Below are 26,029 nucleotides of genomic sequence, written 5' to 3' on the forward strand. Positions count from 1 at the left end.
ACATAGCAGGAAGGGAAGAAAATCAGTCCATACATAAACCATTTTACCAATTGAGTGTATCACATGTTGACAGATACATAGAGCAGACCCTAGGGCCTACAAAACCAGCCCCACTCCCAACCACAAGGTTGAAAGTTTTATGGGGCAGAACATTAAGACTCCTTTATAAATATGAAAATAGATTAATCAACTGGAAAACGTTTTTGAACAGGTTAGCTAAGAGCATGACCACCATGCTGCCTTGCCCTCCCCTTGCATAGAAATGTAGTGACGTGGTTTGACCACGCAATAAGTGCAAACAGCAGTTATTCAAGTGTCTTAGACATACTGGCAAGAAGCAACCCAGTCTTCAAGTCTGGGAAACCTTCATGCCCTTTATGGCCTCCTGGTCAGCTCTACGTTCCATCCAGTAGCCTTATATGCCCCAAGAACGGGCAAGAAACAGACTTGGGGTAGGAAAAAAAACGGGTCATAGCTGCCTGCCAGCTCAGCCTAGAACTAGGGGTCTTCTGGTCCTATATGAGGAAGTGGACTGGGAGGGGGTAGGGGGTCTCTGGTGGGAGCCAGAGCTCCTTGCTGGATTTCAGAGGCTTGGTATCAGATGTTGGCCCTAGCTAAGAAAGCCTCTCACTGCTGTCTCCCTTCTCATACACAGCCAGTGGGCACTGGGAGCCCCAAAGTTGAGCCTGGCTTGGTCTAGCCTGCTTGCTTTTGTGGACTCCAGGGAAGAGTCAAAGCTGTGTACTAAGGGAGCCCTATGGCTTCAGCTGAAGGTCCGTCCCAAGTTGAGGCAGGGACTAACTCCCCTCATCCATCCTGCTCTCCCTGGGTTTGCCGGCCTACGCCTGAGATGGAGAAGGAAGCTGGAGCCAAGCCTCTTGGCCTTTCTTCTTCTACCTCCATCTCCTCAGAGGCACCTACAGGGCATGTACTGGTTCCCTGGGGCCTGGGCCCCAAACCATTTTCTTCCTGGAGACTAGAGCAGTCCATGGCCTCATGGGTTGGAGCAGCTGGTATGGCAGATGCCCGGAATGGTGGGATCTCCTTTACTCTGTACTTGAGACTGCTGAGGCGTGGGGGGGGCCCATCAGATAGTGATTCTTCCTGGCCCACAAATGGACAGGCTTCTTGACGCAAGAATTCAGGTGAGCCAGGCAAGGAACGCCACCGGCGAGCAGGTGGTGGGGCCAGGGGCTCCTGACAATCAGCCAACGGCATAGTTCCAGGCCCTGGTGCATCCAGGTCAAATACAAGGGAGATGACAGACTTGCTGGGCAGGTCAAAGAACTTGATCTTGCCACCCTTGAGGTCCTGGCGAGCACTGAAAGGGTTGACTTTGGGGGTATGGGCAGCACCATCTCGTGGCCTGTAGTAGGGATCCAAGACACTCACTGTACGTGGGGGTTTACGGGAGAAGATGTCTGACTGGCTTCGAGACAGCCAGATGGTACGTCTTGGGCGTGGTGACTTGGGGGGGATCTTGTCATCCAGTGAGCTCAGTCGCTTCACCCCAGGTACTTTCTCCAAGAGTCCTGAAGAATAGTGAGTCAAATCTGGATTACTCTCATTAGTCATAATAAAAGCAGTACTTTACTACAAAGTGTTTTCATTCACTAAAGCAAAGTAGGTGCTGTTTCATTTAATCAATAAAGACTCAGGGGAGGGAAAAGTCACAACTTTTGCAGAATCTCATACTTTTTCCATCATCATTCCCTCCCCTTTTGCTTCTGGACTTGGGCTCTTGCAATCACAGCCCTAGCGAGCAAGGCCCCACACCCTAATTTCCTTCCTTGGGGTCAGGTTGGGATCTGTAGTCTAATCTCTTACCCTTGGCTGTGGGTTGTAGCTTCCTATCTCTCTCCTGCTCTTCTTCCTGTAAGCGGCTCAGAATTTCCTCCAGGGTCTTCCCAATCTCCACAAAGGATGGGCGTAGTTTGGGGTCCATCTGTAGGCATCCACACCAGCCATTAGCCTTACCCTCATCTCCCACCCCATGGAAGGCATTTGAGTCTGTTTCTGGCATCTTTTAAGATTTAGATGTACAGCTATGAAATATTTTCTGAAAGCCCCAGGTAATGAGGGTGATTCCCAAGGCTAAGGTCTAGGAAGATGCTATTGCCTACCATCCTCCCCTGTCAGTCTCCTTTATGTGTGTTTCTTATGTGCCTTATTTAGCACAAAACCCTCCAAAAGTTATGTTCACGTTGGTTTATTCTGTTCTTGAATTCTGTTGCTAATGTGTTTGTAGAAGGTACCTGATCAAAGCCCCGTCACCTCGTCATAACAGGTAGGTCCAGTCCCCCAGAGCTGCATACATGAAGGCTGACAAGAGCCTTTCTCATGTGCCTCAGGACCAGCTGGATCCACTATCCAACAATACTCCCTGACCAGAGTCCCATCAACACCCAAGGCAAGGGGTGGTGGGTCTGTCCTACAGACTGAGGACCAGATAATACAGAGCAAATTTTTCTTTCCTTGGTCCAAGGCACTGGAGAGCCCCACTAGGCCCAGAGGGGGAGGTAAGGTTGCTGTCACCCTTTCAATGAAAATGAGGCCTCCTGAGGTTAACTAGCAGGCTGTACAGTCCTAACCAGATGAAAAGGGTTCAGCCAGCCCCTGACCAAAGCCAAGGGGAGAAAGACACTCACATTACAGCAGTTGAAGGTGAGCTGCAGAAAGTCTGGGGGACAGTCTCCCACCATGTGCTGGAAAGCGTCATAGTCCAGCCCGAAATTCTGTGGATGGGTATGGTGGGGAGGGTACAGGGGACATGGGTAGACAGGTCATTAATCCCCCTATCCATCCTGGCCTGCTCAGAAAAGGATGGGAGCTGCCCCTGAAAAGTAGCCACACAGTGAGTTCCAGCAACTCCACCCCAAGGACAAAGCAGTTGCTTAGCCTCAAACCAGCCCCATCCCAGTGGCACTGATCCCCATCCCTGCAGCTCACCTCTGTGCGGGGAAGATAGTCCGGATCAGCCTGGATGCGGGCGATGATCTCGCAGAGGATGATACCATAAGAGAACACATCTGCCTGGTGGGTAGTCAGACCTCGGTTTCCCTCAGTGGGCTGAAGGTGGGGTGTCTGCCCCCCATGTCTAACAACCCAGGCCTGGGCTCTACTGCCTATATTTCATCCAAGCCATTCACTGGGCAGCTGCCAGTACCAGACCTACTCTTAGCAAGAACACCCTGAACATAAAGGGTGATCCTGGACACTTTCTGCTAAGAGTAGATTCTAAGGAGAACCAGGCCTTGAGATCCCCCAGACTTACCTTCTCATTATAGGGCTCATCTCGGAGAACCTCAGGTGCCATCCAGAAGGGTGAGCCCACAACAGCCAACTTCTCACACCCCATGCTGTGGAGTAAGATTATACAGAAAATGAGCTTGCCGCTTCTGGCACAATGGGATCTTCCTCTCCTCCAAGGACTAGGACTGACCAAATTTAAGGCAGCTGAGGTTGAACTGTAATCAAGTGCTAGAATTTTCCCTTAGCTTCAGGCCCGTCTCTTCAGACCCCAGCATTCATTAGGGCTACTCACCTGACATCAGGGATCTTCTCAGCCAGGCCAAAGTCAGCAACCACTGCAGAATAACCATTCTCATCCCTCTTTATCAGGCAGTTCTAGGGGTCCCAAAGAAAAGAATATAATGTGGCTCAGACATAGGGATCATCCAGCCATAGTTATCACCCAACCCTCCCTTCCTATCACAGGGCACCTTGTCTTCTGTTCCTTGGTGAACCACACTCTTAGGCTGACCCCAGTGGTCAGATCTGGGGGCCCTAGGCCATGTGAAATGAGTTAGTCCTGGATCTTGAGTGGCTGCTCTAAGATTCACTTCATACTCCAAACACAATTATTTGTTTTTGCTTTCTAAGTGCTAGGTGCGCTTTTAGAGATACCTCAATGAACAAAACAAAAACTCTTGTCCTCTTAGAGTTTATAATCTAGTGGAGGAATATAGACTGTCAAGCCCCTGCTTCCACCTTCCTCAGGATGCCAAGACCCCAAAACCCAGGCCTGACCTTGCCAAGTTAATAAAGCATAAGATAAGTGCCTACAATTAACTTTCATTGCCCACAGGATGACAACTAACCTGTATGGCATTAAAAGTCTATGATCTGGTTCCATCCAACTGTCTTACTCCCCACACCCGTGTTCCTGGTGCCCCTATGCACATGTCCTCCTCCAGACTTGTCACAGACAAGCTTGACTTACCAAGCCTAAGCAAGCCCTTCAGGCCTTTACTTTTGCTTATACTGTTCCTTTCCACTTGGAATATGCTACACCTTCACCTCTTCCTCTCATCCTTAACTCCTCCTCTATGCCACTTCCTCTTATAGTCTAGCAGAGAGGCTGTGAGCTCCTCAGGAGCAGGTTCTGGTTTGGGCCTTCCTTCCTTACAGCATTTAATTCATGGGAGAAGCTGAAGACATGCTCACTGAATAAATGCTTCCGTCTTCAGAGAAAGGGTGAACCCAAATAACCTATAAATAAACAAAGCAGCAACTAGCTCTCCCCAAATAGCTGCATTCAAAATAGCCCTACACCATTCTGGCTCAGGTACCTCACCCCACAACCCCTCCAGAGGCAGCAGAGCAGGGATCTTTGGCTCACAGAAACATTTCTGGGGCCAGCAAGACCCTATCTGACCCAAACCATCCCTCCCTCCTTGCCAGCATTGGCATCTAGTTGCTAAGACATTGCCAAATCACATCCCTGCTTGCTCCACATCAGGTACAAATTAATCCCTTACTCTGGCCTTGACGTGATTATGCTATTCCCCTTCCCCAAGCTGGAAGGAGCCTGATTCGTCACATCTTCTACCCTGGATCCCAGGTACAAATGCATCATCTCTGGCTTCCAAGTAGGACAGTCTCTGTGCTTGTCCTGGCTTTGGCCCTGCTGGCTCAGCACCCTAGTCCCCTGACTTTGACTGTCTGTGGGAAGGTGGCCCTAGGCCAGCTTGCGTATTAGGCAGCCAAAGCCCCAGCTGTAGGGCATCAGCCTGTGAGGTAGTGGCAGCTCAGATCTGCCACCTATTTCTCTCCCATATTAGAAGACAACTTGCCTAGAGTAAGCACTAAGAGGCCCAGTCAGACTTCCCTAAGGCAAAAGGTAACCTTTTCAGGTTCAAAAAGCAGCCCAGGCTGCTGCTGCCTGGCTCCAGTTCCTCTTTGTCCTCGCCCCATTACAGTACATCGCACAGTAGCAGTGTGACTTACATGTTTGCCTCTTTAAGGGAAGGGAAAGATCCCATTCATTCATCTCTGTATCGCTAACTTAGCACCGGCACACAGGAGCTTGGCAAAAGTTTATTAAATGAAAATTTGATCTGATGACTGAAGCAACTGAGCTTCTTTTAAAAGCATGTTTCAAATGCAAACACTAATCATACATTTGACTCTATAGTAAGGACTGAGCTGACAGAGGCCTCAAAAGGGTGGCCAAGGATGATGCATCTCCTGGAAACCTACACAAATTCTTCAGAACTAGGCCAGAGTAGACACCTGAGAGAAGTTCCTGAGGTGTCTTCGAACAGCTGAACAGTCAGTATTGACATTGAATATAACCACCTGAACAGAGAAATGCCAAGTCCATTTGTTATTGTTTGCTCTAAGCTAACACTGTTTCTATAACAATAATAAAAAGGCTTTCAATGTGCCATCACCTCTTTCCCCTCACCCCCAACAAACTCCATAAACCCAGTTAGCATCAGGTAGCAAAAGACTGGTTCTACATCTCAAGAAAGGTTAACATGTTCTTTCACAGCACAGGGAGGTCAGTGACTGACCTGCCTCCTAAATGCCTCAGGGACTGCTATAGTCAAAGTCTCTTAGAAGATTATCTGTTTTCTTTTGATGTGTCCCATCCCTTGCCCTCAACCCCACCATGTGATCCCATACCTTTACTTACCATAGCTCTTGTGTAATCACCTCCTCACTTATCTGTCTCCACAACTAGACTAAAAGCCCAAGGAGGGTACATATTGGATTCCAGTCATTTCTATGTTCCCAATACTGTGTCCTCTGATAGCACAGTAAAATGGTTCTCAGAAGCTGTTGATGGTTCTCGTTATAAAAAATAACTCCAGGGTACCCTAGTAGCCACTCTCTACATCTTTCCAGCATTCAACTTTGTTCCTAATTCATGTTCTCTCCACTCTGAAAATTGGCATTTCTGTTCCTAATTGTGTGGCATAGCCCACGACCATAGCCAGATAGGTTTTTCTGGTGACTTCACCAGAGTGCCTTCTATAGAGTCAACATAGTACAAGAATAAAGAAGAACCAAGAACTAAAGGTACAATTCATAATTCATAGACATACTCCCTACAGTAACTACAGTGGTGCTTTCCTGATGCTAGGTAGTAATGGTATTAAGCAAAAACAAACTGCTCTTAGCTACTTCTAGAGCCAAGGGTCATGTATACTTGTACGAGTTACTTCTAGAGCTACTGGTTAAAGTTTGTGTGTGGTTATTGCCAGTTCTTTAAGGAGCTCATGAGCTGAATATTTTTAAAGCCACACTGCCTCCCACTCCCTTCTAAGTAAGCTCTTAGTATTGCCCCTGCACAAATCCATTTCAGGCCACTGCTTACAAAATTAGACCAAACAGCTGTATCTCACGGACTTTTCACTCTTAAAGCAGTACTGCACTGGCACTCTGGGAGGCCAAGACGGGCGGATGGCTCAAGGTCAGAAGTTCAAAACCAGCCTAAGCAAGAGCAAGACGCCGTCTCTACTAAAAATAGAAAGAAATTAACTGGCCAACTAAAAATATATAGCAAACTTTATTAGCCAGGCATTGTGGTGCATGCCTGTATTCCCAGCTACTGGAGAGGCTGAGGCAGTAAGACTGCTTGAGCCCAGGAGTTTGAGGTTGCTGTGAGCTAGGCTGACGCCATGGCACTCACTCTAGCCTGGGCAACAGAGTAAGACTCTGTCTCAAAAAAATAAAAAATAAATTTAAAAAGCAGTACTGCAGTAGCTGCTGACATGTAAATCCTACAAAGGTTAATACTACTTGCAGGAGGTATGCTGATAGGAAACTAGAGATCCTTTTGCTGCTGCCACAGGCTCAGAACCATTTGGAAAAGGCATCTCCTCTCTGTCCTGGTTTACCGACTTGGAACATGTTCCCACTTTAAATCCCTCCTGTTAGCTCTGGTCTGAGAAGCATAGACTAATCACTCCTGTAAGGTCAAGGACAGAATCTCTTTTACAGACTGGGAACACTGAGGTACCAAGGGCACTGAAGTAATTTGGAAAGGTGGGACAAAACTGGGCCTGGAACCCAAAAATCTCATCTCTGCAGATGTTTTGGCCTCTTGCTATCAAGCCCATTCCCCGAAACAGGGCCAGGAAGCCCCCACTCTCACAGGCTCTGCGCTAGGTGCTATGAATACAAAGGTAAATAAGAGGAACACCTGAGAAACTCATGCGCTGGTGGGAGACACAGAATAGAATAATCAAATAATATGAAGTGTATACTTCTAAAATATAGGTAACACTGATCTTAAAGAAATCAAACATGGACCCAAGGTTGACAATGAAGACATAGTCTGAAAACCTCAGAGCCCTCTGCTGTCCCATCAGCCTTATTTCTCCTTGGGGCTTCTCAATCTTAGGGTCACTACTGCCACCACACAAGTGTCCTGGGTCGGGCTGCTCTGGCCTGGGTGTGGAAATACAATTTTCTCCCTAATTCCTGCAAGATTTACAACAAGGCTGGAACATTCAGACAAAACTTTACCACCAAAAGCTCAGAGATGATAAAAGGGTAATGAACACAAAAAGAATCAAATTAGATAGTTTATAAGGGTTAAAAGACTCACTTGTCTTCAACTTGAGATTCCCCTACCGTGCCTTCCTCTAGAGTTTGCAAAAGTCATTTGTTCTTTATCCTTAACACCTTAAAGTCCAGACCCAGGAAAGCACAGCCCAGAAACAGAGAGAGTTCTTTCTCCTAAGTTCCTAGTTTCTTGTGTCAAGCCAACTGACACTGGGAGTACCTACTCCCTATAAGAAAAACCAAAGGACAGTGGCCTTACCCTATAGTCCAAAAAGGTTAGTCATTTTTTACAATACAACACAACAAGCCCAGACAGAATCACACTTGAACACTAGTGGAGTGGGACAGTGCTTCCGGAGCATAGAAGGGAACATGATGAACTCTTGTCCTCCATGAAGCCTAGCTACCTTAACCTAGAATAATCTTCCCTGCTCTGAAAACCTGTAGTCTATGTAGCTGAACACTCACTATTAAAGTGCTGTCCACTGTCTTTTAATTATTTCCCACCAAGACTGTAAGTATCTCCAGATCGGAAATTCTCCTTTTCTAATATTCCACTCATGGAGCCTGGCACAGGAGATACTCAGGTAGGTGTGGATAATTTGTATAACTGATGGATAGTTTGTCACAAACTCCCTCCACCTTAGAAGAAATAGTGCTCAGAAGGAAGCCAAGATTTGCTTTTGACTAAATGTCTGAGGCAAGAGTATCACCTTAAGGAAGTATCTAAGTTGATACAACACTACCCATTTGCCTAAAACAAGTACAGTTTTCCTAGTCTTGATTTTCTAAAACATTCTCAAAGAGAAAAAATGGCTGATGAAGAAATAAAATCTGACCTTCCAGGCCCCAACTGTCTAGTTCTTGAGGTACTAACATAGATAAAGGGCTCCTTACAGCTAGGCCTCAGCTAGCTCCCAGTTCACGTGCCAATCTTATGCTGCTATAGTGCGGCTGACTATAAATGACTCTGCCACACCCAGTGGCCCTACAATTACCTTCCCAAAGGTATTTTCTGTACAGTAGTTTATAAGGCAATAGCCAGGGTCTGTCAGGCACAGTACTGCTGTTTGAAGCACCAGAACCATTCCAATGGTATGGTAGCCAGTCACTTACTGCTTTATTAGCTCAGAGTACAGCTGTTTTGGTTATCTTTGCAAACTTCTTCCTATAGCAGGCTCCTCTCCTCCCTCGTCTGTGACAGAAGTGATATAGGAGTATATGTAGGCAGGTATGCATGTGTGCATATGTATGTGTAGAGAATGAGGAATGAAATGACAGCTATTCTTAGTCAGGTACAAAACTGCTATACATCTCCCTAGAAGACTTGAATTCAGTTCTTGGGCAGAGGTCATATTAGATATGTTAGATGGCCTTATAGTTCCTCCATCAATCATTAAACAGTACTATTTATAAAAGCCTTGTCACAGTGGTATCCTAGGCCATTTGGCTTTAGTTTGTAGCGTGGCCAGCTTCCTCTGAAAGCAACTCTTTTCTAACCTGGTCACATAGCAATTTGGACAACAAGATAATACTACAGGGACCAGCTGACACCAAAGAGGAACTGGCAGGGTGGCAGAAACTCAATCACACAGACAGAAAATGGGTCAGTACATTATGGCCCTCAAAACCTGTACTCAAGTGACTAAAAATCATTGAACTCCTGCTCTTAGCCAAGAGCTATGTCGTGGGGGAGGCCATGGGAGAGAAAAGTGACAAGCCCCCACAGCACCTTGACTGTGGTCACTCCTACAGGGCAAGAATCTCTTAACCCTCCTCATGTCATCTGCTCCTATAACACACATTCAGGAGAACTGAAGTCAAATGTGAAGGCTCTCAAGATGAATGTGTTGCCTGGCTCAACACTGAAAGGTACCTTCTCTGAGCTGATATAGGTTTTCTAAGGACAAGCTAGCTATAAAGAGTAATGAGTTATGTCCTCTGTGATTAAATGTTAAATCTATAAGAAACCTACACATTCCTGGCCGGGTGCAGTGGCTCACGCCTGTAATCCTAGCACTCTGGGAGGCCGAGGCGGGCGGATTGCTCAAGGTCAGGAGTTCAAAACCAACCTGAGCAAGAGCGAGACCCCGTCTCCACTATAAATAGAAAGAAATTAATTGGCCAACTAATATATAGAAAAAAAATTAGCCGGGCATGGTGGTGCATGCCTGTAGTCCCAGCTACTTGGGAGGCTGAGGCAGAAGGATCCCTTGAGCTCAGGAGTTTGAGGTTGCTGTGAGCTAGACTGACGCCAGGGCACTCACTCTAGCCAGGGCAACAAAGTGAGACTCTGTCTCAAAAAAAAAAAAAAAAAGAAAAAAGAAAGAAAAGGAGAGACCTACACATTCCTAAAATCATTAGTGACTGATTTCTTAACACAGTTTTCTTGATAAAAGAAAAGGATAGTATCTCTCAAAGAGTGGTCAAAGTAGAGCCTTCATACCTTAGATGTGAGGTCCCGATGAAAAATGCCTTTGAAGTGAAGGTAGCTGAGGCCCACTGCTATGTCATAGGCCAGTTTTACCCTCACAGTCCAGGGCAAATGCAGGTTACTGTCTAGCAACTGTTCCAGGTTCCCGGAGTTGATATACTGAAAAACAGAAGGAAAACCCAGCTATCAGAAGTGTTTAGGCTGATGGTTTACAGAGTAAACACCTAGAAGACAGAGACCCTATGTTTTGTTTTAAGTTACTAAGGGCTTATTCTGCATCCAAGCACTATGGTGGGTGCTGCACACAAGGTACCTTCCCTTTGAGGAGATCACAACCTATTAAGAGATACAAACAATATCATTTGGTAAATATTAAAATACAGTTATATACAAACATACATCACTCAGGATAAAGTTACTAACTCTGTCTGGGCACAACAGAGGTAGCTGCACAAGGAAATAAGGAGTCAGAAAGGATGATATGGCATAGCAGGAAAGATGGACAGTCCACATAGAGAGAACAGCATACGCAAAGCCATAGCTTAAGTGCATTCAGGAAACTAATTTACTCAATATGGCCAGAGTGCATGTGTAAGAGAATCAGGAAGTGAGGCTGATATATTTTGCTAAGATATATGGACTTTATCCTATCTGTAGGGAACAAAAGAAGCCTTTTAAACAGGGAAGCAACATGGTCATATTTGCTTTTTAAAGAAAAGATTATTTTATCAATGGTATGATAGATTAGAGTGGAGAATATAAGAAAGGAGAAACAGGTTAGGCAATCATCCTGGTGAGAGAAGGGCATCTAAGTCAAGGCAAAAGTAGAGTCACTGGGACAAGGCAAGATTCAAAATGTAGGTAGATGGCAGAGTTAAAAAAACTTGATGATTGCTGGGATCAGAGAATGAGAACAATAAAAAGTTCTAGGATGATCCCAGGCTATTGGTATCTGGATGTAATTATTAATTATCCAGAATATAGGGAAAGAAATAGATTTTTAGAAGAGGCAATATTAAGAGATAGTGAGTTCAGCTAGGACAAGTTGAATTTAAGGTGGAGATGTCGTATAAAGAATTATTTTAAAGTTTAAGAATAAAGTCTGGGCAAGAGACTACATTTAGGAGGCAACAACACAGAGCTGAAATAGTCCAGGGAATGTATGAAACTGTCCAGGGGTTAACATGGGAAATTAACAGAATCCTAAGGGATGGTAAATTTTAAAAGAATAAGAAGAGGAAGAAGAACGAAGCAAGAATGTCATCATAGATGTTAAAGAGGGAGAACATTCTAAAAAGAAAATGACCAACAATATCAAATCCTACAGATCAAGTAAGATGAGCTTGAAAAGTGTCCACTAGAAAGTGACTGACAGAAAAGTGGTTAAAACTAGAGTAAGATTGAAGTGAACTGAGGGATGAGTAGGACTATGGAGAAATTATGTGAAGATGTACTCTTCAAGAAATGTGACTATTCCTTTTTTTTTTTTTTTTTGAGACAGAGTCTCACTCTGTTGCCTGGGCTAGAGTGCCGTGGGATCAGCCTGCTTCACAGCAACCTCACACTCCTGGGCTCAAGCAATCCTCCTCCTGCCTCAGCCTCCCGAGTAGCTAGAACTATAGGCATGCGCCACTATGCCCAGCTAATTTTTTTTCTCTATATTTTTTTTAGTTGGCCAATTAATTTCTTTCTAGGGTCTTGCTCTTGCTCAGGCTGGTTTTGAACGCCTGACCTTGAGCGATCCTCCCACCTTGGCCTCCCAGAGTGCTAGGATTACAGGCGTGAGCCACCATGCCTGGCCAAGAAATGTGGCTATTCTTTTTTTTTTTGAGACAGAGTCTCACTTTGTTGCCCAGGCTAGAGTGAGTGCCATGGCGTCAGCCTAGCTCACAGCAACCTCAAACTCCTGGGCTCAAGCAATCCTTCTGCCTCAGCCTCCCGAGTAGCTGGGACTACAGGCATGCGCCACCATGCCCTGCTAATTTTTTCTATATATTTTAGTTGGCCAATTAATTTCTTTCTATTTATAGTAGAGACGGGGTCTCGCTCTTGCTCAGGTTGGTTTCGAACTCCGGAGCTCAAACGATCCGCCCACCTCGGCCTCCCAGAGAGCTAGGATTACAGGCGTGAGCCACCGCACCCGGCCAGAAATGTGGCTATTCTTTATCATTCCTATATACCCATGAAGGGCTGCCTTTTGCTCTTTTTTAAAAAGAGTGAATAAGTATATTTATATAGAGAAAATAATAATAGCAGGTAATATTTAATAAAGTGCTTACACTGGGACAGTACTATTCTAAGAACTTTACATATATTATCTCATTATTCTGCACAATAACTCTATGATGTAAGTGTACTATTACTCTCATTTTACAGAAGGCATTTAGAGGTTAAGCAACTTGCTCAAGGTTATCCAATTATTAAGTGCCAGAGACAGGTAGGCCCTGCACTCTGGCTCCAGAGTCCATACTCTTTACCATTACACATTGCACTGGAGAGTCAAAGAGACCACAACATCTGAGTCTGAGAGCCTCATGTAGCATAGGAGCTCAAAAATGAATTTACTCAAAACTTACATGATGTATTCTCTCTCTATTTCTTCCAAGGGAGAAAAAGGGGGAAACTCCTCTAAGCCTAAAATTCATTTCTTAATACTTATTTTTTGGGGGTGATGCTGAATTTACAAAGTACTAGGGAACCTAATGGGATAAGAGGCAAGAGATCTAAACTCTAGTCTAATTCTGCCTAAGTGCCACTTACTTTGCACAAACCAACTAACAAAGGTATGTATCCTTCATTTTTCTCAACTACAAAGTAGGTATGATAATTCCTGATCCACCTAATTCACAATGTTATTATTAGGATTTGATAAAACATTTGAAAGTGCTTAGAAAAAAATTTAAATGTCATATAACCTGAGATTTTCTGATGTGATAATATGAGCACCAAAAAGAACCAGTTGGGGGCAGCACCATGCAGCACTTTAGATCCTTAGAAAGGACAGATCAGTCTGGCAAGACAGAAAGAATGGCTAAAATAATACATCTTCTAACTTCTCAAAAGAGAAACCTGTTGATTTGCTTCATCCTGCTTGTTAATCCATCTTTGAAAATCTCAAAATAAAGAATGACAGCATAAGCACAGTGCCTTCTTCTCTTCACTCTAGTTGAATCTGCCCATTTACTGAAAAGATACTGAGCTTGTGAATTCCAAGCTACAAGGTGGCAATGAAGCTAACATCTAATCATGCAGGCAATTTTCTTTCTTACTTTTTAAATTTATTTTTTGAGACAGAGTCTCGCTTTGTCACCCAGGGTAAAGTGCTGGTCTCAAACTCCTGAGCTCAAGCAATCTTCCTGCCTAGGTCTCCCAGAGTGTTAGGATTACAGGCGTGAGCCACCACACCCAGCCCAGGCAAATTTATTTAGCTCTGAGAGTCAAAAGGTCTGAAGAGATGGTTTGAAGGTCTTTGGCATGGTGAGAGTGTGATGGAAGCCTTGTCTTCATGAGCCACTCAGGTTTCCCAACTGAGTGTCAGACAGAAGAGACTATGATGGGAAGACTGTATGTGCGCACTCTGAAGGCCAAGTGAGGCCAGGACTCTTGGATCTGGTTCAGAGAAATATGTTTATTCTGTTCAGCAATGTCTCTAAAGGCCTGAGAAATCCACAGACCAAGCCAGAGAGAGGAACATAGGAAAAAGGTGAGACAAGATGAGGAATCATGCTGCTAATAGATTCTGGCTTTTCTAGGCAAGATGGAAAAAGCATAAACCAAGGACCAAGGAGGGAAACCAAATAGAATTTGCTTTTTCAACCCATTTCTTTTGCCTGCCTTTGATGAATACATTGGTGGGATGATAAGCCTCTGGGCCCTCAGAAACCACATCTCCAAGTCTCAAGACCTTTGCATATATGAGGAAAGGTTTGAGATCTGTCAACAAGGAAGATTTCTAATTTACTACAGACTATATGTGCCCATTAGTTGGAATGTTCACTTCCCCATAGGCAACCTCCAGTGCAGACTCAGCTGGTGTGGCCTCTGAACAAATCCCTCTGCAGGAAGCAGAGGCGAGAGCAACTGCACTAGCACATTCAGCTATTTCGTATGGGGATAACAGCTGCTTTGCTTTCGTTTTCTTCCAGACCACTCCCTCAGGCAGCCCTATAAAACAACCTAAGGCACTGGCAATACATTTAAATAACTTAATAGAGAAGTTTTAACATTTTTGTTGCTATTTTAAACTTTCAAGTTCAGAAAACTATAATACAGCCAATCAAATGTGTTATAGGTACTTCAAGACCTCTCACTGACTATTATCTATAGCAACTTCACCTATACCAAAACCTGTATCTCCTCCTCATGGTCTAATAAAATATTACAAAAGAGTTTCTTCCATTTCTCTTGTATTTGATACTTGGTTTCATTAAAGATACAGACCCTTTTTCCTAGAAGGCACTGAATAACTAAATGTGTCTCGGCAACTAAATTATATTATGTAAATAAACCTTTACTACTAAAATGCAAGAAATCATATGCCAACATCTTTTTAAAAATCACCAAAGAGGGCTGAGCACTCTGGGAGGCTGAGACAGGATAAGTCCTTAAGCTCAGGAGTTTGAGACCAGCCTGAGCAAGAGTGAGACCCCGTCTCTACTAAAATAGAAAAATTAGCTGGATGTCGTGGTAAGCACCTATATTCCCAGCTACTCAGGAAGCTGAGGCAGGAGGATCACTTGGGCCCAGGAGTTTGAGCTTGCTATGAGCTATGATAACAACACTGTACTGTATTCATGTCAACACAGCAAGACTGTCTTAAAAAAAAAAAAGACATATAATCAACTACCAATTTTTTTCCACATAAGAGAATAACAGGATTAGATATGCTACATAGAAATACCATTCTAGGCCGGGGGTGGTGGCTCACGCCTATAATCCTAGCACTCTGGGAGGCTGAGGCGGGAGGATTGCTCAAGGTCAGGAGTTGGAAACCAGCCTGAGCAAGAGTGAGACCCTGTCTCTACTCAAAATAGAAAGAAATTAATTCGGCCAACTAAAAACATATAGAAAATGTTAGCTGGGCATGATGGCGCATGCCAGCAATCCCAGCTACTCAGGAGGCTGAGGCAGAAGGATTGCTTGAGCCCAGGAGTTTGAGGTTGCTGTGAGCTAGGCTGATGCCATGGGCACTTTGGCCCAGGCAACAGAATGAGGCTCTGTCTCAAAAATAAATAAATAATTAATTAATTAAAAAAAAATATATATATATATATAATTCTGGCACCTGCTTACCTGCGCATGTGTACACATTGCTGGTCCCTTTACCTAGAACATCCTCCTCCACCTAGGCCTGGTTAATATTTACTCATTATTGAGGATTCAGTTCCATTTATTGGCAACCCATAGGCAGGGCTGGGGGTAAGAAAGACATTCTATGCAAAAGGAACACAAAGATAACAAAGTAAAGGCATAATTAGTTATTCTTTTTTTTTCCTTTCTTCATAAGTAAAGGAGAAGGGATGAAGCTAAAAAGTTAAGATGGGCAGTATAGTAAGGTGGGGAAGCCCACAGACTGAAGTTAGACTGCCAAGGATTGAATCTCATCTCTGACTACAAATAGTTGTGGAACCTGGGTTGGTTACTAAATTTCTTTAATACACATCTATAAAATGGAAATAATAATGGTACCTAACACATAGAGTTGTTGTGAAGATTCAGTAAGTTGATATATGTAAAATGCTAAGAATAATGTCACAGAAAGTTATCAATATGTCAGTTGTTATTATTTCTATTATCATACATATTATTAGTATAGAAGTTCTGAAATACCAAGATGAAGCATCTATAATTAATTTGGCAGACCATGGGGGGGGGCACTGAAATTTTACACGTAAAGGTACAATATGATCTGATAAGGGCTGCATTTTGTCCTCCAAAAAGATGTGTTCAAGTTCCTTACTTGGAAATAGGGTATTTACAGATATAATCAATTTAAGAAGAGGTCATACTGGAGTAGGGTGGACCCTTTATCTAATATGACTGGTATTCTTTTTTTCTTTTCTTTTCTTTTCTTTTCTTTTCTTTTCTTTTCTTTTCTTTTCTTTTCTTTTCTTTTCTTTTTTTATTGGAGACAAGGCCTCACTCTGTTGCCCAGGCTGGAGTGCAGTGGCACAATCATAGCTCACTGCAGCACCAAACTCCTGGGCTCAAGTGATCCTCCTGCCTCAGCCTCCCAAGTAGTTGGGACTATGGACACATGCCACCATGCCTGGCTAGTTTTTTTTGTTTGTTTTTATTTCAGAGAAGGAGTCGTGCTATGTTGCCCAGGATGGTCTTGAACTCCTGAACTCTGGTATTCTTATAAAAAGAGAGAGAAGAAACACAGACATACAGGGAAAATGTCATGTGATGATGGAGGGAGAAATTGGAATGACACATGTGCAAGCCAAGAAACATCAAGGATTGGTAACAACCACCAGAATCTAGGCAGAGGCAAGGAAGGATCTTCCCCTGGAGCCTTCAGAAAGAGCATGGCCCTGCCAGCACTTTGACTTTGGATTTCCAGCCTTGAGAATAAAGTTTTGTTGTTATAAGTCACTCACATTGTAGTGCTTTGTTACAGCACCTCTACGAAACTAAAATGATCTTTCTGGTAGCAGAAGAGGAAGTAGAGGCAGTTTTGGAGGGTGTTATAACAGCCAGATAAGAGGTGACCAAACATCTGACTTAGAGTGCTGTTAAGGGCATGAAAAAGCGGTCTAGAATCAATATGCAGAGGTAGAATCTAAAGGATTTAGCAATTGAGTGGTAGATATGAGAAATGACAAAAAAGAGTCAAAGGCAACTCAGAGGTTCCAAATTCAGATGTTTAGAACAGCAATGGGAAAGGATACCAGAATCTTACCTGACTCACTGTTTCATCAGTAAGTCAGAAACCTGTCAGAAACCAGAATCAACATCAAACAGCCAAGTCAATGGCTTATCAGATCTTCTACTCTTCAGATGAGCCCTCTGCAGAGAAGGGCCTGCGCCCAACCTAGTTTTCACTGTACCCCAACAATGCCTTTGTGCTAGCCACTGTATGTTTTTTGGTCAGCTCCAAACACAAAGGCTAGTCGACATCCCATCCTGCTAGCTTGGTTTAAAGAAGAAAAGAAAGCTTTGTTACTGCCCTGGGTAATTCCAGGACAGGCATCCAAGAGTGCCCTGTGGGAGGCTTGTGTTCCAAAGGAGCCTCCTGTTCTCTGCTTGAGGATCTACAGCCACTACAAGCATACATCCATACATCCGCCAAGACCTTAGTTTGCCACAGTTCAGCCTCTACTCCAGGAGGTTCACCACGGCCTGCCTGACTGAAATGGTCAGTAGTAAAGAGCTGACTCAAAAGGAGAAAGGGAAGACCAGTTTCAGGTACATAGCAAAAGGCTTTTACTAACCCAGTATGTGTTTCAGAATATTTAAATGTTTCACTCTGTCTGCCTTCACATAGGCTTATCTACTTCCCAGAATTCCATTCTTCCCCTTTGTAGCTTTGCTAATTCTTATTAGTCCTTCTATATCCAACTAGAGTGCCTTATGTAAGAAGGCATCCCCTGATATTCCATCCCATTCTTTGTGCTACTTTAGCATCCTGTACATATTTTCACTATTGCTCATTACACATCACACTGCACTATTACTTTGATGGCAGGAACTAGGTCTTTCTCAACTTTGTAAGCTCAGTATCCAGTGAACAATAAAATTGTCGAATGAACAAATGCATAATTGTAACATCTTGAAACATTCTTGTCACCCTTTATTTTAATAAATGATGAAATCAAGCCCAGTGAATTTAAATAACTTGCCTATGATTATTCAACTAGTAAACAGTAGAGTCTGGATTTGCATCCAAGTCTTTTCACCTCAAAGCCCAGGTTTCTTCTACTCCAGGAGCTTACACTTATGTAGGGAAGCTAAAGCAAAAACAACTTTAATAAATGGAAGAATGTATAATAAGAGATATACAAAAATACTATATAGGAAAAGATAAGTGGAGGGAAACATTACAACCAAATAAGTGGTGGTGGTGAAGGAGGGGCATGGTGAGAGGGAAAGCACAGCAGCAGGAGAAAAAGAATCAGAAAAGGTTCTATAGGGAAATAAGTGGAATTTGGGCTAGGTCTTGATGGGAGGAAGATTTCTATAGGACAGAGAGAAAGAGTATATTCCAGGCTGAAGGAACAATATGAATAAAAAAGCAACCCAACAGGCCAGGCACAGTATCTCATGCCTATAATCACAGAGCTTTGGGAAGCCAAGGCAGGAGGATTGCTTGGGGCCAGGAGTGCAAATAAAAAGCAAGAAAACACAACCATGTTCAGTAAACAACAAAAAATCCAGTTTGCCTGAATTACAGAGTATTCGCTAAAAAACAGGAGAACTAGGAGAAAAAAGGTAGGATTATGCTAGGGCATAAAGGACTAGTGTTTATCCCAAATTCCATTTTTTAAATCTAGCTGTGCATCAAAATACTCTGGAGAGCTTTATTTATTTATTTAAATTTAAAAAATATGTTTTATATAGACAGGATCTAGTTTTGTTGCTCAGTCTGGTCTGAAACTCCAGTGATCTTCAAGCAGCCTATTTCTTTTTAAATACAGATAGATACCTGGGCCTCACCCAAGACTTTAATCAATGAGGAAATCACTGAAGGTTTTTGAGCCAAGGAATGCTATTGATTATTCATTTATTCATTCAATCAACAAATATGATAAGCAGCTATCATTTGTCAGGAACTGTGCCAGGAACCAATGGATGTCAATGTAAATAAAACAGTCCTTGCCATCTGGGAATTTATAATCTACATATACAAACAGTCAATTTAAATCAATAGTAAATACTATTGTATTGTGAGAACACACAGGAGGAGTAATAAACTTATCTTAGGAGATCAGAAAAGGCTTCCTAGAGAAAGTAAAATTTAAGCTGGGGCTTGAAAAATTGGCTGGGCCAAGGGGAGATGGAAAGGTGTGTTCTGGGCAAAGAGGAAGGAGCTGATGCTTGTAGTGAGGCCCCAGAGATAAGCAATAACACAATCAGATGTTTTAACTTTACCCTGAGGACAATGAAGAGCCATAGAAGGGTTTATGTAGGGAGAAACAAAATTAGGTTTGTTTGGTTTCAGAATAAGAAAAAAAGAAAAAGAAACAAAATTAGATTTGTATTAAACACTGGTACTGGCATAAAGACAGACACATAGACCAATAGAATAAAAACAGACCAGAAATAAACACTCAAGTATCAGTGGGGAAAGGACAGCCTCTGCAACAAATGAGAAATGCAAACCAAAACCACAATGAGATGTCACCTTGCACTCGTTAAGGTGGCTACTACTAAAAAACAAAAAATAACAAGTGTTGGTGAGGATGTAGAGAAATTAGAACCCATATGCACTGTCGGTGGGATTGTAAAATGACACAACTGCTATAGAAAAAAGTATGGAGGTGCCCCAAAAATTAAAAATAGAACTACCATATGGTCCAGCAATCCCCCTGCTGGGTATATACCCAAAAGAATTGAAAGTAGGGTCTCAAAGAGATATTTGCACACTCATGTTCATAGCAGCATTATTCACAATAGCCAAGAGGTGGAAGCAACCCAAATGTCCACCAACACATGAATAAACAAAATATGGTATATACATACAATGGAATATTATCCAGCCTTAAAAAGGAAGGAAATCGTGTCACATACTACAAAATGGATGAACTTTAAGGACATGAACAATCCAGTCACAAAAAGACAAATACTGACCCAGCACAGTGGCTTACACCTATAATCCCAGCACTTTGGGAGGCCAACGTGAGGAAGGATTGCCTGAGCCCAGAAATTCAAGACTAGCCTGGACAGTATAGCAAGATCCCATCTCTAAAAAAAAAAAAAATAGGTGTGGTAACATATGCCTAGCTGAGGCAGAAGGATTGCTTGAGTCCAGTAATTGAAGGCTACAGTGATCTATGATCATCCCACTGCACTCCAACTTGGGCAACATAGAGAGACTTTGTCTCTAAAAGAAAGAAAGAAAATCATCTGGAGATCTATTGCAAACAATATGAAAATACTTAATGCTAACTACCGAGCTATACACTTAGAAATGGGTAAGATGGTAAAAAAAAAAAAAATTTGTATTTTAGAAGGAGTAGTCCGGCAATATAGACTATAGATTTAAGGTATGAAACAAGACTGACAGTGAGACTAGTTAGAAGGCTGTGGCAAGAGATGACAATGGCAGAAGGAATTGGCATAAGATAAATGGATCCAAGATAGCAAGGAGGTAAGATGGACAGGACACGGTGATTGATATGATGTAGAAAAAGAGAGAGGTCAGGGACAAAGGAAAAGGGAACTATCATTTGTATGAGAGCTAAGTATTATACTAATACTTTTACAAATTAGTAATTCATTTAATATTTATTGAGTGGCTACTTGTGCCAAGACTATAGAAAACTTCAGATAATTATTCTGCTACCTTTATAGAATGTCTTCTCACTTTTTGTGGTTCATTAAACTGGCCCTTGACATAGTATCTGCTTAATAACTATTTCTTGAGTAGGAAACAGACACAAGCAATTGCTATAGGAGGGTGAGATGAGCTAAAATGAGCATGTAATAAAATAAATACCTATGATTGACTGTGAACACTACTGATCTAAGAATTTCTTATCTAAGTGAACAATGGTGACCAGGATAACAAGAAAAGACCAACATAAAGAGAAAGTAAAGGCAGAAAGTGATTATCCAGACATGTCCTTGAGTAGTAGGAATGTGTTAACAGTATATTAGGAGACCACCCTCCTTCCCTAGTCCTACTTGCTATAGACTCCAAAGTAGGAAAAGCTCAAGAGCCACTACAGATCCAACTCCTTGGCATGATACCACTTATTAAGTTAAGAAAAACACACTTGGCAAATCTTCTATTAGAAACACATCTAGCCTAAATTCAAAAAGAGTTCTGTGAATTCAACTGTCACACTAGTTTAACAATCATGAGGGGATTAGGAGAAAGATTAGCTAGAAATCCCCCAAAGAACTTTCTAAATTCTTCTGCTGTCCTCTCATTACCAACACTGTGAAAGGATTCATCAAACAGATGGCCAAACTGACCTTGAAAGAGGCAGCTATCTTTGTGACTAACAGTTTAACTGCTGGCAGCTAGAATGTTGAGAAGCAGTATTCATTCACTGATTTATCCATTCATCCAACAAATATTTACTACATACTTTCATGTTCTACTAACAATGGCCAAGCCCAAGGAGCTTAAAGTTTAGTAAGTACAGGATTATGGTCAGTCAGAATTTGATTTAAATCTCAGCTCTGCCACTTAGCTAAGAGATCCTCAGATAAATTAATCTCTTTTTGCGCCTCAGATTTCTCATCTGTAAAATAGGGAAAATATCACCTATTTCATGGGATTGTGTGATAATTAAACAATATATTGTGAGGGAGAAAAAAAAAGCTTAACAGGCCCTGGCACATAAAAAGCATTTAGTAAGAAAAACTGGCCAGGTACGGTGGTCATGTCATTAATCTCAGAACTCTGGGAGGCTGAGGTGAGAAGATCACTTAGGGCCAGGAGTTCAAGACCAGCCTCGGCAACATAGCAAAACCTGTCTCTACAAAAAATAAAAAAACTAGCTGGGTATGGTGGTTGCTTGTAGTCCTAACTACTCAGGAGGCTAAGGGGAGAGGATCGCTTGAGCTCAGGAGTTTGAGGCTGCAGTGAAGTATGATCATGCCACTCTACTCCAGCCTGTGTGACACAGTGAGACCTTGTCTCAAAAAAAAGAAAAACAACCTGGTGATTTTCTTTATTTTTGTTGCTCAGAAGGTAATGTAGAAGGTGAAAAATACATCCTTCCAAATCAATGAAATGTTTTCTAATGAAAAGGATGATAAACAGGATCTAAGCAAGAAAGGTATCACTCAGAGTCCTCCTTCAAACACTGACTCTTGTGAATACCTCTCTATTTGGCTATCCACTAAATATTTCAAACTTATACCTATTCAAAACTGAACTCTTTTTTTTTGAGACAGAGTCTTACTCTGTCTTCCTGGGTAGAGTGCAGGGGTGTCATCATAGCTCACAGCAACCTCAAACTCCTGGGCTCAAACAATCCTCCTGCCTCAGCCTCCTGAGTTACTGGGACTACAGGCACATGCTACCATGCTGGATATGGTAGAACACTTTCATATCCATAGAGCTAGTTCCCTTACCTCCTTTAAGTTCTTGCCTCTTCTGTGAGGCCCTCTCAGTTCACGTATTTAAAATTGCAAACTATTTAGCGTTTAACACCATATATATTACAATTTGTTTTCTTATTTAATCTAACTCTTCTGCCCATCCTTTGCTGAGTAAAATGTAAATTCCAAGAGGGCAGGGATTTTTATTTGTTCATTATGGTATTTCCAGTATCTGGATTAGTGTTGAACACATGGTACGAACCAAATAAACATTTTTTTGAAGAATAAATGAACCTGAAGCAAGCAAGCAAGTCAGTGAAAAACTGCTTTGGATAAACTAAATGAACTCTTCTATTACTTGTGGGCTAGATTGCCAACCTCAAATTCTTGTTTCTTAAATGTCATACTGAGTGACTAAAAATAAGAGGAGAAAACATGTACCACAATTTAGAGATTTTTATTACTAAATGACCAAATCAAAAAATTAAATAAAAGTTACTTTTTTCAAAAGTAAACCAAGGCTGGGCACGGTGGCTCACGCCTGTAATCCTAGCACTCTGGGAAACTGAGGCGGGCAGATTGCTCAAGGTCAGGAGTTCAAAACCAGCCTGAGCAAGAGCGAGACACCGTCTCTACTATAAATAGAAAGAAATTAATCGGCCAACTAATATATACAGAAAAAATGAGCCGGGCAGGGTGGCGCATGCCTGTAGTCCCAGTTACTCGGGAGGCTGAGGCAGCAGAATTGCTTGAGCCCAGGAGTTTGAGGTTGATGTGAGCTAGGCTGACGCCATGGCACTCACTCTAGCCTGGGCAACAAAGTGAGACTCTGTCTCAAAAAAAAAAAAAAAAAAAAAAAAAAAAAGTAAACCAAATGCCAAAACATATTTGTAGAAACATTTTTTTGCAAGTAGAAGTTTAAGTGAAATAAACTTCTAATTGTGAAAGGTTTGAGATGTGACATTTCACACTATCTTTGATTTCTGGTTCTTTCCACTAGGGCTAATTCAGCTTTCCTAGAGCTGGATCTACACTAGTCAATGAACTATAAATATATCCTAAGCATATATTATGGGCTCAGTCACACAGGGCATTGTTATAGGCCCTATCCAGAAGACTGAGTTCCATTAGAGAATGTGGGATTTGACACAGCTTGAAGAGTAGGAAGGAAAACAAAAACAAGCTCATTCTTAGTCTTAGAAGACACACCTAAAGCCAAGATATGCAGAAAATAGCAAAACGCCCCACCTAACTAAAGGGAGGAATTCATATTCCAAAATCAGATTAGAAAGGGTCTAGAATACCAAACAGAAGTTTTTAGACAGAAGCATCCTATTATGCCTGATGAAGATTATTTAGGTACTGGTATATCAAAAATGAAGCAAAAAAAGACTACAGAGAAGAAAACCAGCTACAAAGCATTTGTATTAATAGGAATCCAGGTATGGAATAAGATCATGGCAGTTGAAATGCAGAGAAAGAAAAATAATCAGATATCACAAAGAAGAAAATAGGTTAGGACTCGGGAATGATTAAATTCAAATGCCGAGGCCAGGTATGGTGGCTCATGCCTGTAATACCACACTTCAGGAGGCCAAGGTGGGAGGATCACTTGAGGCCAGGGGATCAGCCTAAGCAACAGCAAGACCCCTGTCTCTACCAAAAATAGAAAACACTGGCCAGATGTAGTGGCATACACCTGTAGTCCCAGCTACTTGGGAGTCTGAAACAGGAGGATCACTTAATCCCAGGAGTTTGAGGTTGCAGTGAGCTACAGTGATACCACTGCACTCTACTAAGGGTGATAGAGTGATACTCTGTCTCAAAGAAAAAAAATACTGCAGTGGAATAAAGATGGTCATTGAGAGATAGAGTCTAAGTCCCCCACTCTTGCATCAGAGCTGACCTTAGTGACTTGATTGGCAATAGAATGCTGCTTAAGAGACATTCTGGAATTTCCAAGGCTAAGTTATAAGAAGTCTTTGCAGCTTCCATGTGGGTAGCTTATACATCTCACCAGTTACTGCATCAAAAGTCCAACTATCCTGAGATAACCACTCTGTGGGAAGCCTAAACCACGTGGAGATAATCCACATGGAGACCCCATGTGGAAAAAGAGTCATCGAGGAGCACCCATAGCATCAGACATGCAAATGAAGAAGCCATCTTGAAAGAAACCAGCTCGCCCTCCCAGCTGATACATATGGATAAAAGACCTAGCCCTTTTGAATACCTGACCTACAAAATCACAAGCAAAATAAAATAATTTTTTTAAGCCACTAAGTTTTCGGATAGTTTGTTATACAACAATAGATAATGGGGACAGGTATCTTTTTTATCCTAAGCCAGAGCTTAGCAAAGTGCCTCACCCACGGCATATTCACTTAAAGTGGTGTGTGTCAAGGGAATCTCTCTCTTCCCTTATATTTTCTATTTTTTTTAATTTTCACATCTTTGTCACTTCCCTTTACCCTCACCAGTCCTTTAGGAAAACGTGAATCACAGAAGCAATCCTTGTTGGTACCTCTGATATGTCCTCTTAACTACTATGTGGTACCAATAGCCTCCCCAAAGCTTAAAAGATAGGTATGTCAATGCTGCCAAAGTTAAGCCAAGGCAGGGTACCAGGCAACTTTGCACCCAGCTCAAAGCAAATAAGGCCAGAAGAATACTCTATACTGAGCCACACAAAAACAAGAAAAGCAGGCAAAACCAAAAGCAATATCACAGCACACCAAGAAACTGGAATCGGGGTCTGGCTTGCTCATTTTTATAAATAATGCATGAGTTTGGTCACTGAACCCATGGAGTTTCCTTTCATTGTAAGCTGTTTGATTATATAAGGGTTCTTATAAGTCTGGCATAACCAACTCAGAAGCAAACACTTATCAACCAATATAAACAAGAAATTTCCAAAGTAACTAATAAAGAGAGAAGGTGTATGGTGGGGTGGGAATGAGGAATGAGAGGAGGATGAGGGCTATGTGAATAAAAAACTCTCTGCAACAGTCTGCAGGGCTAATCCATTCCATTCCCTCATGAGCTAAAAGTATTTCTTTCAGTGCTAAATGCCTGTTTGACTGAGGTGGCTTTGCTATAAAAAGACAGAATCACTTCACCAGGCCAAGGAATATTCTGCAATTGCAGAATTAGCTGAGTGGTTCTCATTGCCATAGTAGAAAAAAAGAACAATTTCTCCATGACAGAAAACAAAAGAGAGACCAAGCAATTCAATTGTTGTCTCCTTTGACAGTGAGTACTGTCTGGCACTTGATACCCCTGCCTCACAGCCATATACCCTACCCAATTCCTTAATGCCCAATCTTCTAGCCACTGAAAGGTTGTGCACTAAGAAGTTCCCATACTGCTTGATCGTGAGGATATATCCTTCTTTGTACTTTTGTTAACAATATTAAAAGGAAAACATAATCTGTCCAGAGGCATCTGTTTCTCCTTTCTCTCTCTCTCCACCCCACCCCCTACCCATCTTGGATATGGAAAAGAAAATATATACTATTAATATATAAGTTAGTGGCAGCTACTTTTTAATTATGAATGATAGACAACTTTACTTTTGGA

At 42.3% G+C, this 26,029-nt stretch overlaps 1 protein-coding gene across 3 annotated transcripts in view; it reads right to left on the reverse strand.

Moving 5' to 3' along the window:
* Positions 1-35: 35 nt before the first annotated feature.
* The window catches only part of TESK2 (testis associated actin remodelling kinase 2), a 130,915-nt gene continuing 104,921 nt past the window's right edge, over positions 36-26,029 (reverse strand). For all 3 annotated transcript variants that reach the window (XM_075997733.1, XM_075997734.1, XM_075997735.1), the window contains 7 exons: positions 10,244-10,390; positions 3,545-3,627; positions 3,275-3,359; positions 2,950-3,033; positions 2,649-2,735; positions 1,828-1,945; positions 36-1,532 (listed from right to left, as the gene is read on the reverse strand). In XM_075997733.1, the coding sequence (XP_075853848.1) occupies positions 808-1,532; positions 1,828-1,945; positions 2,649-2,735; positions 2,950-3,033; positions 3,275-3,359; positions 3,545-3,627; positions 10,244-10,390 (1,329 nt within the window). In that variant the 3' untranslated portion in view covers positions 36-807. The remainder of the gene's footprint in view (positions 1,533-1,827; positions 1,946-2,648; positions 2,736-2,949; positions 3,034-3,274; positions 3,360-3,544; positions 3,628-10,243; positions 10,391-26,029) is intronic.

Source organism: Microcebus murinus, chromosome 2, assembly GCF_040939455.1.
Source record: "Microcebus murinus isolate Inina chromosome 2, M.murinus_Inina_mat1.0, whole genome shotgun sequence".
NCBI lineage: Eukaryota > Metazoa > Chordata > Mammalia > Primates > Cheirogaleidae > Microcebus > Microcebus murinus.